The sequence below is a fragment of the Dioszegia hungarica genome, assembly GCF_025882075.1.
Source record: "Dioszegia hungarica strain PDD-24b-2 chromosome Unknown MKK02contig_7, whole genome shotgun sequence".
In the NCBI taxonomy this organism is placed as follows: Eukaryota; Fungi; Basidiomycota; class Tremellomycetes; order Tremellales; family Bulleribasidiaceae; genus Dioszegia; species Dioszegia hungarica.
Window position 1 is genome coordinate 1,023,349 of NW_026515769.1, and position 14,655 is coordinate 1,038,003.

Below are 14,655 nucleotides of genomic sequence, written 5' to 3' on the forward strand. Positions count from 1 at the left end.
ATGGGGTTCACAGCGAAGAGCTCGATGTGGCCGAGGACAACACGTGGAGATGGGAGGGCAGCGGGGCGACGAGAGAGGGAGCAACAGCAACGACGAGGAGGATGTCTCTCTTTGCCTGTTTGCTCGACCTCGACCAAGCGGCGACAACTTTGGGATGGGGATCGCCCCTCGACATACTCGCCTTCACATCGGCTGATCAGCCGGATCATCACTCCACCTCTCGACACACCTCAGCGGAGCAACCCATACCGGCAAGATGACCCCCCGACCCCCACTCAGCTCGCGCACCACCGCCTTCTCCGAGGCCTCACACGCAACCTCCCTGTTCTCGTCGCACCGCTCCGGTCAGACCACAGCCATGACCTCGCCGGACCTCGATCTCTCCACACCCAAGAAGGGCTGGTTACACGGCTCCGGCGTGGGCAAGATGGACAACATGTTGACCGTGATGGAGACGGACGAGCGGTCATCCCGGCGGACCACTATGGCGGTGGAGAACTACTCTGGGGCGTCGAACGACGGGAGCAGGCGGCCGAGTGCGAGTATAGGGAGAGGACCTAGCGTCAAGGATCGGGCGAACGCTTGGGAAAATACCTCTCAAGCTGGCCCAGGTCCATCGTCTACGTCATCCAAATCTACCTCGCCCGTCCGCGCAAAACGAGCTCTACCGGACCCCAACTTCCAGCCGTCGCCCGCCGGGTCCAGCCGAAGCGGCACTGCGCCTCTGCGCGTCGCCAAACGCCCCTCTCCCGCTCCATCCACCCTCACGCCCACATCGGTATCCCCCAATCCACCTCGTCGGATCCCTATCCCCGCTACGGCACCCCAGCAGCGCACCGGCGTCTTCTACAGCGAGCCAGATACCATGACTACCCTGTCAGTCCCGCGCTCCGCCGAGCTCAAGAGAGGGACAGGATCAGCCAAGAGAATGATCCAGCAATGGGAGAATCTTCCGCCTGATGGTTCACCCACGCGGCGCCGACTACCATCGACCGGTCTCGCCCTTCAGCCCAGCAAAAGGGTGTACAGCCGGGACTATCTCGACGCAAAACCCCTCCCGGTCCCCTCTGCCACTCCTCTCCCTTCGTCCAACTACTATTCGGCCGCGAAAACGTACACTCCGCAACAGATGACTACGCCGACCAGGCTCCACCGTCCTTCCCCACTACAGCACCTCCAAACTCCCTCTCAAACAGCTTATCGGTCTACATCGCCCACCTCGCCGAGCCAATACTCCCTCTCCACCAGTCCGTCCAGCGGGAAGGGCAGGGGTAAGTCTCCGCTGAAGGATATGCTCAACAAGTTTGGTGGCGGTGTGCGGGACGTAGGTCGCAAGATGGCAGGGAAGAGCAAGGAGAAGTTTGGGAAGAGTAAGGAGTCTCTAGGCGGGAGTAGCAGGGAGGATCTGCATTTCTGGGAGGAGGCGAGGAACGAGCGGCTGGGAACGAACGGGCTTCCTGGCGGGATCGTCTTCAACGACCGGATGGGCGACCAGGAAATGAGCGCGAGAAAGGATGACGTTCAGGTGAGCTGCCGCTGCTTATGGGTCTGAGGTGAAGCTGACATCTCCAGGTCATTCGCTCCAGCTCGGTCGTCTACCTCGTCCCCACCCCCTGCTCCTCCCTGTCGCCATGGGGATCCTGGCTCACATCCTTCGCCACCCTCTCCAGCGACCACCTTCGAATCACCTATTGCCCCGTCTTCCCCTCAAACCAATCCGGTCGGTCCACTCCGCGTAGAGTGATCTCCGGCGCACATCCATCCGCCCCGGCATTCCCTTCTGTCCCCTTCAATGCCATTCCTCTTCCTGCAGCAGGCCAAGAACCCGACGTCGAGATGAACATGAAGGACTGTGTGGAAGTCCGGAGTCTGCGCAGGGAGGAGATCAAGGGGAGGGGGATCCCGCCTGCCCCGGAAGGAATAGGGACAGAGGTATTGGAGATGGTCTGGAATGACGGGGGGAGGCGGTACATCGGGGTAGAGGGGGTTAGTGGGCGACTGGGCTGGGTCAGCGCTATCTGGTGAGTAAAGTCCACTTTGACAAAGAGGGTAAGCTGACCATCAGGGACGTACTATTAGCTTGCCAATCCTCCAACCCCTCGAATCTTCCTCCACCGTCCCCCACCGCCTCTTCTATGAAGATCACCACCGCCCGCAAACCTCCCCTATCCATCTCACCACACGGATCCTTCGCTTATCCACCGCACGAGCCCCCTCCCGAGCTCCTTGCTTTCCGAAACCGCATTGCCTCGGCGGAGAAACAGGCGTACTCTCCCGACCCGCCCAAAACTACCGCTCCGCCCGTTCAGAAGGTTGGGGATGCCTGGGTCGCAGCGAGCGTCATTGCGCCCCGGGATGAATCGGTGGATATGGATCGCGCCCCGAGCGCCGAGAACCTCCGGGACAGCGTGCAGCGGATGTTTGGCCAGCCACCGCCCGACCTACCTATCAATCCCCCAACCCATCCGGTCGATCCGGGGCTGCCGAGCGGAAGGGAAGAAGAGGCGGACCCCATGGAGCGCGTCAAGCAATGGCAGCAGCCGGAACCTACAACGCAGCACCTCTCCATCTTCCGCCTAGCGGGGGGCACCATCCCAGCTACGGAAATCGGCGAGCCGGCGCGCAAAACCGATACGCTGCTCAGCTTTGATCCGAACGACCTCAACCCGTCTCGCTCGGCTTCGCAGGTCCGGCGGCAGACCACCATCGGCGGCGGAGTCGAGGGCCTGCGGAGGCGATACGAGCCCCAGCTGGGCTTGGCGGGGATAGAGGAGGGGTCGGACTCGCAAGCGACTGGCGCGACCAAGCCGCCTACGCATATCAGTCATGTCACTTTCCCGAAGCCTGCGATGGGCGGTCTACGGATCGGCGCGTACCAGCCCCTCTCTCCACATCCCGAGGGGACAGAAGGGGGAAGTGCGCTTGACGATTCGCGACGCTCCACGACATCCGGAACGGACTCGGCCACCCTCCGGACACCCCACACCATCCAGGAGAGCATCACTACCGTCCAGTCAAGCGTAGACCAGACGGTCCTCGCTAAGCTGGACGACCACTCCACCGAGCATACTCAGCTCGGACAGCAACTCAGCGGCGTCCAAGACGACCTTCAAAAGGTTATCGGGACCCTCACTTCCCTCGTCGCGGGTGCGGGTCTCGAGAGGGACTCGGCCAAAGGCATGGAGGGGAAACTCGATACAGTCGCTTTGGACGTCAAAGCCATCGAGAATGCACTCAACCTCAACTCGCTCTCGATGCGCTTGCCGCCGAGTTTGACGGCGGGTCAGGACGAGGAGCAGACGATGGATGGTAAGATGCCGGAGATGCATCGGAAGCTGGATGCTATTGCCAAGCTGTGCGAGGATCTGCTCGCTAGGCCAGGAGTGGGAGGAGGGGCTGTACTTGCTGTCGCTGGGAGCGGAGGGGATCTGGCGAAGAGCGCAGAGAGGATGACACCGCCGCCGGCGGCTTCGGTGGCTATGGGCAGGAAGGGGAGTCTGGGCATCACCGTTGACGCCAACGAAGAGAAGGAGGCCGGAGAGGAGGTTGCTGCTATCATGACCGACTTGGTGAGTTGCTCGCACATGCTCATCATTCTGGGTCAAGCTGACACCGCAGACCGGCAACTCATCGAAAGCTTCACCTCGAGTCGGCGGTATCCAGGTCCTGCACAGCGTCTCGAAACCGCCAAGTCCCACCGGGATGGCTGTCGACGCTAACAAAGAGCCCGAGCTCCCCGAAGATACGCGAAAGCAGGTTGGCGAGGTGCTCACGCTCGTCCGGGATCTCAAGGACGCTCGAGCGCTCCAGACTCAGCAGACGACCGATATTGCCCGATGTAAGCTTTGCTGAACCCTCCATTCCGACGTGATAAGCTGACACCTCAGACCTATCCGAGCTCAACGCATGGCTCGAAAAGTTCGTCGTCAATTCGACCAAAGAGCTCACTGGCCTCAACACCCGCCTCACCTCCCTCGTCGGTCCTGATGCGCCCCAAGGAACCGATGACTCGGGCGCTCCCCATCCGCCTATCGGCCTACCGGACCTTGTGGCCGATATGCATGCGATGGTATCGGAGCAGAAACGCCGTGCTGAGTCGGAAGGGATGGTAGGCCAGAGGTTGGATGCGTTGTTGCAGATGATGGGGGAGGAGAAGGATCGGCATGCGGGTCAGCAGAACAGTGAGTACTTCGACGATGAAGGAGAGGGATGGAGCTGATGGAAATAGCGGTCGAGCAGGTGATTGGGCTCCTCGACCGTCAAAGGCAGGATAATGAGATCCTCCTCCGTGCGCTAGCGACGGACCTGACTAGCGAGATCAGAGGGGAGCGGATCCGATTCGTTGAGGCCATGCAACAGGCAACTTCGGTCAACGTCAACTGTGAGTATCAATGTTCTCCCTAGCATGGTGGGAGCGTAGCTGATCTCGCAGTACACGTCGAGGAGTTCAAGAAGCTGCTGGGTACAGAGGTCGCCAAGTCCATGCAGGAGCTCGGCCAGATGCGAGAGGAGAAGAAGGCGCTTGAGCAGAATATTTCGGATCTGTTTGCGCTCAAGGCCAAGCATGGGATTATGAACACTCGGAGCAACGTGAGTATCTGTTACCCGTGACAGTATCCATTGGACAGTGTTGGGAGGCAGCAAGAGGATCGAGCTGATATCTTCAGAGCAAGAAGGGAGGCGGACCGCCTACGCCCGCGTCGCCGGGGAGTGCGCTGGGGAGGGGGTTGCCGGCTCCGCCTGCTGGGAGACCGCGATAAGGACAATTCTCGATATCTGTACTTTCACTATTTTGGGAATATGGAACACTATATTTCGAGGAGATCGGCCTGCTCCATCCCGGCTCATGGCTGGCGGTATCCAGAAACGGGTATGGCTTGCACGATTAGCTTGGCGCTACCAGCTAGGTTGACTGAATGACCTACCAGATCACGCTCAAGACTGAGCGGGTGACCCGTCTTCCTCTCCCGCCTCTTTCGCTGAGCCCTCCGATCCTGAATCCCCACATCCTACCCTTGATCAGCTAACATTGCGAGGATAATTCAGAGTCAATGCTCACCAAAAGCAAGATCCATAAACTTGTCGTCCTCCTTCCACATCGTTTGAACCATCTCTGATCGCTCCCTGTTCCCTCCCAGATAATCTGCCGCCTCCCGTATCTCGACGATCATCCGCCTGAATGGTTCAGGGACTTTCGGGAAGTCCTCCATGGTCGATTTTGCCACTGTCTAGGCGATGCGGCGACGCGACGGGGTCTCGATGTCCCTAATCGGGTAAAACGGGTAGGAGCTTATGTCAAAGCACCGCAGATGCGGACAGGTCTCGAGGATAGCGACGATGCCATCCTCGAGGCAGTCGCTATACTGCCAGACCTCACAGGTGATAAGGCTTGGCCAAGGCGACCAGGGGACCGACGGTGGGGATAGCGCCTCAAGGGTCGGATGGGCGCCTCGCGACTGCACGTGCACCGTGAGGCGTACGACGTTGGGTGCCACCCGCTGGAGAGGCACCATGTACTCGTACCAGTCCCGCTGGACCTGCACTTGGAGTGTGCGGACGGCGGGAAGGACCGGGAAGTCGGCGAATGACTGGGCGAGCTTTGGCTGTTGCAGCGGGCCTGACTCTAGGAGGATGTGACGCACGTATTCCCGGTCGTCACGCTGATCATTTCTGTCATACTCGACGTATGGTTTAGTGTCGGACGTACGGATGCCATCACCGTCCGGATAGCCTACAGCGCTGTAGAGTTCCGCCCGCCATGCGAAGAACCGGTCTCCGCTCCAGGGGAACGCCCTATCGCAGGAGATGTCGATTTCTCGTACAAAGGAGCACCGCTTTGGACGCCGGATGAGCATGGGGCCCAGATAGTCCAGTGCCGCTTGTAAATCATCCCACCATTGCTCGACGCAATGGAATCCCCCCTCCTTGACGAGCAGGGACTCAGACGCGCTCCGCAGATCGGGATTGGCCCCGCACAAGTTGTCGTCAAAATTGAGGTGGAGCTTTTGCCATATTTGAGACTCGCCAGCATCTTGTAGCTGGCTGCAAGTCCGAGCGAGGGATTTGGCGTCGCAGAGGGGAAGGTAGGAGGCGATCTCGAAGTGGAGGTGGGTGCCGAGGCTGAGGAGGTCGGGCATGACGACGAGCTCTGCTCTGCTGTATCAGTAGACTTCACCTTATTCAAGGGTGTACAGGCTGCTCACTTCTGCCACAGCCGGTATATGTAGAGATGAGAGCAAGTGCGAAGCCTCGAGTGAAGCTGTCCGGACCGGACTGATCTGGACGCGCAGGACGTACGTGACGCGTGACGCGTTGACGCACGGGCCTGAGGCCTGAGGCCTGCGGATGAGCTCGACCGAGCTCACAGCTGAGCGCTCCTCCTCTACAACGTTCGTCCTGGTCCACCTTCCACCCATACCTGATTCCCAGCACTACGCTACGACAAGCAGAGATACTCAATTAAAGACTGGAATCGACCGGGCCAGCATCTAACAGTATTCTGACCCTCCTACTGACATCTAACTTCAAAAGCGTCTCTCTCATCTCCGCCGGTATAGCCAAGTCTCCAAGCCCCTCAAGCCTGCCCAGCGCCCTCATCAAGCCCTCCTGGAGCCTCTGATCCCCCTTGACCTGGCCCTGCCAATTCCAAGACCCTAAGGCCACCGCCTTCAGGTTGGGGTTCGCCTCGAGGTGCCGGGTGGCGAATTCAGCCATGCACCGCCCGAACGTCTCGAATCGCAGCGATTGGAGACCCGTCCAGGGTATAGAAGCCCGCGTAGGAAGAGGAAGGCACTCGATAGTGGGGTAGCAATGGAGCTTGATGGAGAGGTGTTTGACATTGGGAGTGATAGTGCGCCAAGCCGTAGTGTACTCGTCCCACGACTCGAAGAGGTCGAGATGGAGGTGCTGGACCGCGGGGAGGCTGGGGATATTGGCGAATGTACGAGCGAGGGATGGATGGGATATGGGACCGCTCCGCTGCCGATCGTCATGGGTCTTCAACCACTGCGCCACCCGCTGATTCTCGACGTCCTCCCAGCTCCCTTCGCCCGTGTCGCCCGGATGTACCACCGCCTCTCCGACCTGTTCCTTGCCGTCCCAGGGGTACCGCTGACAAGCGATATCCAGACGCCTGACATGTAGCAGCCGTCTGGGATGGGCGGCAAAGAGGCTAGTCAGGTACTCCATCGCGCCCTGCAGGAGGTCCGTCTTCCCCGCAGGCAACTCTCGCACTGCTTCAGGTACAAAGTGCTCTTTCGCTTTGCCGGTCAGAAGTGGCGAGGGGGGTCGGCTTGTGGAGTCCAAGCGAAGGCTGATGTCTCGCCATACCCGCGACTCGCCGATGTCTCGGAGGGCTGATGAGATGCTCGCGAGATTGATGGCGTCGGATGTGGACAGGTAAGCGGCTGTTTGGAGGAGGATAGGGAAGGGGAGGCTGGGAAGGGGCGGCATGCTGGACGACCATTGATGGTAGGGACAAGCACAATCAAGGGCCTACCTCATGAGCCTGCAGGACTCTGCGATAGCTGCAGTACAATGGAGCATAGACAAAGGACGTACTCATGCGCCAAAGTGAAGCCATCAAAGTGGGTAGTATGCATAGAAAATGAATCTTCCGGCGGATTTGAACAGCTTGCCGGGACAGGCTGGCGCTGATCTAGGCGCGGGGACCCCGGCAATTCAAAGTGATATCCTTTGAGTTCAACACCAACCCCTTGTACACCGCCAAATTCTGCCCGGCCTTGAGCGTCGGGCACTTTTTGATGCTGTTCGAGTATTCGATCTGGATCTGGGGCTTGCCAGCCTTGGTGAAGCCCGAGTAGGCGTCGCACTCATTGTACTGGTGCTGCCATGATCAGCGAGGCTCTGCAAGAGCGCGGGTAAGGGAATAGGAAGAGGACTACGCACGCAAGACTCGATCACGCTGAAGTCGAAGGCGGAGATGAGGGATGCGGCTGACTTGCTCTGCAAGAGGTCGGCCGAGTTCTTGAGGTCGACGATCATACCCGCGGCGCGGACGGTCTTGGCGAGCCACCTGGCTGTCAGCTGGGCGCCTATGCGAGACTGCACAAGGTCAAGTAGAGGCTCACAGAAGGTACTCGACCTGGTCGGCCTGGGTGTTGCCATACGGAGCTCCGTTCGCATACTGGCCAGTCAGCTACGATCCCAAGCTGCGCCGTTTGGAACAACTTACGCTGTCCACGTTGTCCGGGTCCATCCCATCACACCCCTTGGCTTTGGCATCCTTGATACGCTGAGTCATGACGCTCTGGACATTGGTCTTGCAGGTAGCCGAGTGAATGTCAAGCCAGTACTCGTCCCAGTCGTCCATCTTGGTCTTGCCAGAGCCGCCGACGCAGTGCTTGTTAGAGTCAAGCTTGCCGCCGGGCCCGCAAGCGCAGACCGGGTTGAACTTGGTCGCATCCGCCCTAGATGGTCAGCCATGTTACATGAATATGACAGGCATCTACGAACTTACCTGAATGGCTCCAGGGTACCAGCACTGAAGTAGCAGACGACAGTCTTGCCCGCCGCTGAGGAGTCAGTTACGGCCTCATTCTTGGATCTCAACTTCAAGCGGTAAACTCACCTTTGTACGCTGCGATCTGGGCGGCACTATGGCCCGCCATATCAACAATGTAGATATCGGACGTGACCTTGACGCCAGACTTGCTCGTAACAGTCGGCGCAGCGATACCGATGTTGTCAAGATCGTAAATGAGCGTCGAGGTCAAGCTCATGGCTTTCGGGGCGATAGAGGCTGACGTCTTGTTGGTTGCAGCTGACTGCAATATCAGCGGATGGCATTTGGTACAGCTCCAGAGAGGATAAGGCGAGTCCACTCACAGCAGCAGGAGCAGCAACAGCTGACCCGAGGAAGGCGAGGAGGCCGAAGAAGGGGAGAAGCAGTGAACCAGTCATTGCTGCGAGGGCTATTATCAAGAGACTGGATAGCAACGAGTGTGATGTAAAAGAGTGTGATTCGCGGAAGGTAGCGAGATGGAGCACGAGGTAGATATCATGTTGACCTTGTAGCTGTTGAATAGGGGACTCGGAGCAAACGTTCACAGCAGATTTCCCCGCCGACGGACGCATGGGGAACTTTACGGCATGATACCAGGGTCGAAAGTTTGAAACAACCTGAAACGAGGCTTTTCATAGCGTCCGGTACCTCGTGCCTTATGGGCCATGTGATGCCTCCTCTGAGCACGGCATACCCTCCCTGCCATGCTTGACTACGCCAGGGTAGTGGCCCATATTCGATACGGGTCTTGTGCATGGCGGGACGCAAGCTGAGCGCCTGAGGAATAAGCGGTACTCGTAGCCGGGTAGCGGGAATTTCCATTTGGACCAGCCAAGATGCATCACGCTTGTATGAGATCGATCATCACTCTATATACAGTCTCGATGGCTTAGGCACTAGGCCCAGGGCAGTTCAGGGTGATCTTCTTCGAGTCAAGGGTCTCTCCGCGGTATACAGCGAGGTTCTGACCCGGCTTGAGGGCAGGGCAGGACTTGATGCTGCTGCCGTACTCGATCTGGATCTGGGGCTTGCCGGCCGCGAGGAAGGGGTCGTATATGTCGCACTCGTTGTATACGGCCTGTCTTGTCAGCTTGGGAGCTAGCCACTGGAAATAGTCAGAATGCGACTCACGCATGACTCGATAACGCTAAAGTCGAAAGCATCGACCAGCTGAGCACCCGTGTCTCCTTGCAGCAAGCCACCGGAGTTCTTGAGGTCGACGATCATGCCAGCGTCATGGATGGTCTTGGACAGCCACCTACAGAGTCAGCCAGACCCAAGGGAAGGAGAAAGAAAGGTAAGGCTCACAGAAGGTAGTCAACCTGGTCCTGTTTGGTGTTACCATGCGGCGAGCCGTTCGAGTACTGTCTCGATCAGCCAAAGCTCAGGTCTCCAAGCCAAGAGCATCACTCACACTGTCCACGTTGTCCGGATCCATCCCGTCACACCCCTTCTCCTTCGCCGCCTGTATGCGCTTCGTCATCACATCTTGGACATTGGTCTTGCAGGTCGGAGAGTGGATGTCCAGCCAGAACTCGTTCCAGTCGTCCATCTTGGAGTCGCCCGAGCCGCCGACACACTCGTTGGCACTGTTGAGAGTCCCGCCGGGGCCGCATGCGCAGGTGGGGTCGAAGCTCTTGACGTCGTCCCTGGTTTGTCAGCTTAATCTACTAACAAGATTTCAGCTGCAACGACAACCGACCTGAACGGTTCGAGAGTCCCCGCGCTGAAGTAGCATACAACGGTCTTGCCCGCCTCTACTTGGTCAGCCTGATCCCTTAGTGCAGTCTAGAGAGTGTTTGACTCACCTTTGTACGCCGCAATCTGCTCGGCGCTATTGCCCGACATGTCGACGATATAGACGTTCGCATCAATCTTGACCCCAGACCCGCTGGTGATCGTCGGAGCGTTGATACCGGTATTGTCGAGGTCGTATATGAGGGTCGAAGCGAGCGAGAGACCTTGAGCGGGGGTCGTAGGCGTGTCTGGGGCGGTGTTGTTGCCCGAAGCAGGAGGAGAAGGGACAGGCTGAGTCTCGCCGATGGGGCTGGGTAAGGGGACCGCATCGCTAGCCGTGCCGGACGGGACAGGCTGGATGGACATGCCGGCGCCGGAACCGAGGGGTCCGCCAGCGGATGCGGTACCTTGCGGTCGAGCTGGACGCCGGGTGTAAGAAGAACCCTGATGGGTCTTGTCACACTGGATAAGTCAGCCATACTCGCCCCCAGCTACCGGAGCTGTCGGATACATTACTCACAGCTGGGGCGGCAGCGGTGGCTCCGAGAAACACGAGAAGGCCGAAAAGCGAGAGTTTCAATGTACCAGCCATTTTTGTCGGAATGAGAGGGGTGGGTGATAAGGTTTGAGACTGAAAGAACGTGTGCGTAAAAGGAGTGCGGTGTTGGTCTGGCGGTCGAGGTGAACGTGTGGGGCAGGACGGTCGAGAGCTGGGTATATGTACGAGTCAGTGACGAGCTACCAATGGGGGGAAGAGCCAAGACTGCCCTTGAAGACCCTTGATGGCCGGTCTCCAAGGAGGCTCCGACTCCAAGGGCCACCCAGAATCTAGGGTGCAAAGCAAGGTTCAAGGGAAGGACCTACACATTCCTCGGTTTCAGGGTGTTTCACTGTGTTTCAGGGGATCCCTTGCCTGCTCAGATCAACATCCCCGTGGCTCCCATGCTTGGGATGACTGCCCCACTATGATCGGAGGGTCCCAGGTGTCACATGGGCATGCAGGCATTTTGTAGGAGCGGAGTGGAGTGGGGTGCCGAACGGAAGGGCGTGATGATGGTACCGCGTGTTAATGGCAATATAGCAACTCCTGGGGCGCATAGCAGAGCCTAGACGGTAGGCAGGATCACCGACGCCGCCGTTAGCCGTGGAGGTCATAGAACATGACTCGGGAGGTGTTGTGGCCTTTTGCTCAAGCCGCGGACTGGGTCAGGCCGTATATGATGTCCGTCCCCACCACATGGATTGTCTGTGGGATCCTGCGTGTAAGCTGCCTTGCCTTCTCCATCTGTCCTTCTCTTCCCCTGCTCTCCTCGCAGGCTCGAGCAAATCGCTCTGATGATAGTGAGATCTCTACATGCCGACACATACGAACAGTTTCTCTAGGTCTACATCAAGGTCTACGTGTTTCTCCATACCTGTAACTTCAGCTTGCGAACCGCTATTGCAAACGATTTCCTTTGAACTCACAAATCTCCCCTATCTCACCGTCACATCACTCAGATCCCCAAGGGCCTCGCATCGCCCGCCCCGCCCACCTTAGCCTCCTCGGCAGCCTCGTCTGCGCATCTTCCCGCTCCATTCGCCTGCGCACCACCCTTCTGCTTATCCGCCCCACCATTGACCAGCGGGCTCAGCAGCCGGACCACCTCCGACCCGTCACCCCTGGAGCGCACCCACTCCTCATAGTCCGCCCACCACCAGCTGTGGGTCTCTCCGTCATTCCCCAAATACCCTCCCTTCCCCTCTGGCGTATTCCGCTTCGCCCACGGCTTGTCCACGATATAATGGAGAACGACCACCTCGTCATCCCGCCAAATATTCTCATGCCAGTACCGCATGGTCTTGAGGGCATTATACTGCCACCCCATGGGGAGCCAGCGATCCCGGAAGAACTCGGCGAGAAAGTCCTGATCCGGGAACATCATGTCCGAGAGGAGAGGGGTGGTATTGAAGAAGTCGAGCATATCTGCCCATAGCTTGGGTGAGGGGCGGAAGAGGAACATGCCGCCATTGAGGAGCTGGTGCGTGGGGATAGAGGACGAAGAGGAGGTGGTAGGATGGGTAAGGGCCGAAGGGTGGGAAAGAGGGGTGTACGCGCAGTTCTCCTTGGTCCAGTCCGCGGGAGCCCAGGAGTCGCCGTCGAGATTACAGACGCAGACGTGGTTGGAGGCGATCCAGTCTGGTCCAGGGAGTGGGTGGTCCGTGAAGATCTGATCGATAGGTTTCCGAACCGTCATGTCCGCATCGAGATAGCAGATCGTGTCGAATTGCGGGAACGCCTCGTGCAGCTGGAACACCCGGAGCTTGGTCCACGTATCGGCGAACCGCTCGGCGATGAGAAGGAGTTTGAGGTCTTTGCGGGGGAGGAGGATGTCGGTGCGGTGGAGGAGGAGGTTGGAGCGGGAGGCTTCGAGCTCGAGAGCCCGGACAGCATCGGCAGAGAGGGAGGGGGTGTACAGGACGATGAGGGGGTGTTTGGAGCCGCGCTTCCGGAGGGTGTGGGCGAGGATGATGACACCCGCGAGGTACGAGGCGCGGGTGATGAGGGTACAGTAGGCGTATTGCTTGTCGGACATGGTGAGAATGAATGACAGAGTCAAAAGAGAACGATGATCGCTGATATCAGAACCCCAACTTTTGCGCTGCCGTAAGGGGGCTGGGCATTGGTGCCTGACCCAAGGACCGTGGCAGCGGCCGTGTGGCATGCTGCTTTGGTCGAGCAGAAGACGATCCAGATACCCAGCGTAGCATATACATGATCTAGGACGTCTATATAACGGGGCCTTACTATAGCGGGAATGCCATCATCACCGGAAATTCAGCTTGATAAGGAAGAGAAGAATTGACATGGAGCAGTGTACCGATGCCCACCCTACGATATCAGCTCAAGCGCTCGGCATGCTACATAGCTGAGAAACGTACCGCAGGCAGGTACAAGTTCTGGATATTCCCGCATCTCGTCTAGCCCGATCTGGGAGACATCCACCTTGAAGGCGAGGTTCATAATCAGGCGAGCTAGGAGAGAGCTGAGAAGCTCAGACCCCTGCGCTAGTCAGCTCCTGTCGAAGCCCTCTACGGCGAGAGGTTTCGGACTAGCTCACCCAGATAGCACAACTAGCGAGGAACGTGAGCTGGAAGGTATATGGGTCGTCTGGTGAAGGGGTGAATCGGAAGAAAGGGTAGACATCTGCCATGTCAGCTTCAGCCCAGACTTCTGGAGGTGCAGCTCACGTTGATTAGGACCAAAGTGGAGTATAGTGAGCCATCCTGGGAGATCAGCGCCAGCACCCCACTTCAAGCCCATGAGTGCTCAGCTCTCACCTAAGAAGCCGACCATCGTCACATTCTGCGCCAAACCCCGAACGTAAAAGCTCGTCGCCACGTTGTCTGCATGATCCTCCCACGGCTGCGGATACCCCACGACGATCTGCAGTAAGCGATGCCATGATCTGCTCATTTGCAGCGGGAAGATGATGACGACCGATATCGACGAGAGGAGCTGGACGGTGGCGAACTGCGAGGGAGAGCGGAGGCGTGCGAACTGTGGTGCGTAAGCTGAAGCTCCGCCGAGGACAAGGCTGTATAAACTTACCAGGTTCCGGTAGAAGATGTGGTATACTAGCTGAAAGAATAGCTTGTACAGGAAGAGGAGGGCTCGAGAGCGGACTTTGGCGCCGAGGATGAAGAAAGAGACCTGGGCAAGCAGCTGGACCGCTGTGATGTCAGCTTAGGCACCTACGAGCAGGGGTGTAGTCAGCTCACTGATGACCCATGAGTACACCCAAGTCCCGGCGTCCAACGAAGTATGGGGCAGGGTTGAAAGGTAGAGACTGGCGTACGCTTTAAGGTCAGCTAGCTGCCGACTACCGGAGGATTCAAGCTCACCTTGTCCCGCGATCAAAGAGAAGCAGGCGATACCGAGACAGGTCATGAACCACAGAAAGCGCAACCAGGACGCCGGGATCCGCTTCGACTGGCTCGTGAACCTGACATTTAGCCTCCGCGCCCGTCCTGTACTCACGTTCTGCTGACTGTCGACTCGGAGTGCCTGTACTTGTGCCGCTTGTCTCGCTTGAGCTTGGAGAAGCAGGCCAGCGCGGGCATGAGCATGGCCATAAAGCTGAGTCCGACCCAGAAGGCTACGTGGTCAGCTGGATCTCTCACAACAGAGGGAGAAAGGTAGCTCACTCTTGCGCTCCCAGTCCACGTCATTTGCAGGATCTCTGCTCTGCCATCTCCGGCGAAGATGGAAGGCGTCGAGATGGTGTGCTGCGAGCCCAGCCACGAGAGTGAGGGACCATGCAAAGAAGTAGCTCGTCTTTCCGCCTAGTTTCGATGGCCACCAGTCTAGCTTGTAAGCTTCCTCCAGGCTTGGTGATCGAGGGATCATTATC

General features: G+C 58.4%; 6 protein-coding genes across 6 annotated transcripts; 1 reads left to right on the forward strand and 5 right to left on the reverse strand.

The window, feature by feature from the left end:
• Window positions 1-256: 256 nt before the first annotated feature.
• MKK02DRAFT_43506 (uncharacterized protein) lies at window positions 257-4,760 on the forward strand (the record flags this gene model as incomplete). Its single annotated transcript, XM_053092459.1, has 8 exons — window positions 257-1,525; window positions 1,573-2,021; window positions 2,066-3,569; window positions 3,619-3,838; window positions 3,888-4,181; window positions 4,229-4,381; window positions 4,433-4,590; window positions 4,668-4,760. 8 exons carry the CDS (start codon window positions 257-259, stop codon window positions 4,758-4,760), a joined length of 4,140 nt encoding a protein of 1,379 aa, XP_052947357.1.
• A 175-nt stretch (window positions 4,761-4,935) lies between these two features.
• MKK02DRAFT_43507 (uncharacterized protein) lies at window positions 4,936-7,452 on the reverse strand (the record flags this gene model as incomplete). Its single annotated transcript, XM_053092460.1, has 4 exons — window positions 4,936-5,009; window positions 5,060-5,175; window positions 5,416-6,153; window positions 6,524-7,452. 4 exons carry the CDS (start codon window positions 7,450-7,452, stop codon window positions 4,936-4,938), a joined length of 1,857 nt encoding a protein of 618 aa, XP_052947358.1.
• A 205-nt stretch (window positions 7,453-7,657) lies between these two features.
• MKK02DRAFT_43508 (putative endo alpha-1,4 polygalactosaminidase precursor) lies at window positions 7,658-8,922 on the reverse strand (the record flags this gene model as incomplete). The annotated part of the gene is made up of 7 exons (XM_053092461.1): window positions 7,658-7,846; window positions 7,909-8,035; window positions 8,091-8,146; window positions 8,195-8,429; window positions 8,480-8,534; window positions 8,591-8,786; window positions 8,848-8,922. 7 exons carry the CDS (start codon window positions 8,920-8,922, stop codon window positions 7,658-7,660), a joined length of 933 nt encoding a protein of 310 aa, XP_052947359.1.
• Window positions 8,923-9,413: 491 nt separating this feature from the next.
• Window positions 9,414-10,853, reverse strand: MKK02DRAFT_32397 (glycoside hydrolase superfamily; the record flags this gene model as incomplete). The annotated part of the gene is made up of 7 exons (XM_053088497.1): window positions 9,414-9,602; window positions 9,656-9,782; window positions 9,833-9,888; window positions 9,939-10,173; window positions 10,227-10,281; window positions 10,333-10,723; window positions 10,782-10,853. The coding sequence occupies 7 exons, from the start codon at window positions 10,851-10,853 to the stop codon at window positions 9,414-9,416; spliced, it is 1,125 nt and encodes a 374-aa protein (XP_052947360.1).
• Window positions 10,854-11,757: 904 nt separating this feature from the next.
• Window positions 11,758-12,837, reverse strand: MKK02DRAFT_23658 (nucleotide-diphospho-sugar transferase; the record flags this gene model as incomplete). Its single annotated transcript, XM_053086762.1, has 1 exon — window positions 11,758-12,837. The coding sequence occupies one exon, from the start codon at window positions 12,835-12,837 to the stop codon at window positions 11,758-11,760; it is 1,080 nt and encodes a 359-aa protein (XP_052947361.1).
• Window positions 12,838-13,133: 296 nt separating this feature from the next.
• MKK02DRAFT_23858 (uncharacterized protein) lies at window positions 13,134-14,234 on the reverse strand (the record flags this gene model as incomplete). The annotated part of the gene is made up of 7 exons (XM_053086796.1): window positions 13,134-13,304; window positions 13,363-13,448; window positions 13,493-13,528; window positions 13,583-13,802; window positions 13,854-13,975; window positions 14,024-14,101; window positions 14,147-14,234. Coding segments are annotated over 7 exons (801 nt in total), but the record flags the coding sequence as incomplete, so codon positions are not given.
• Between the last annotated feature and the right edge of the window lie 421 nt (window positions 14,235-14,655).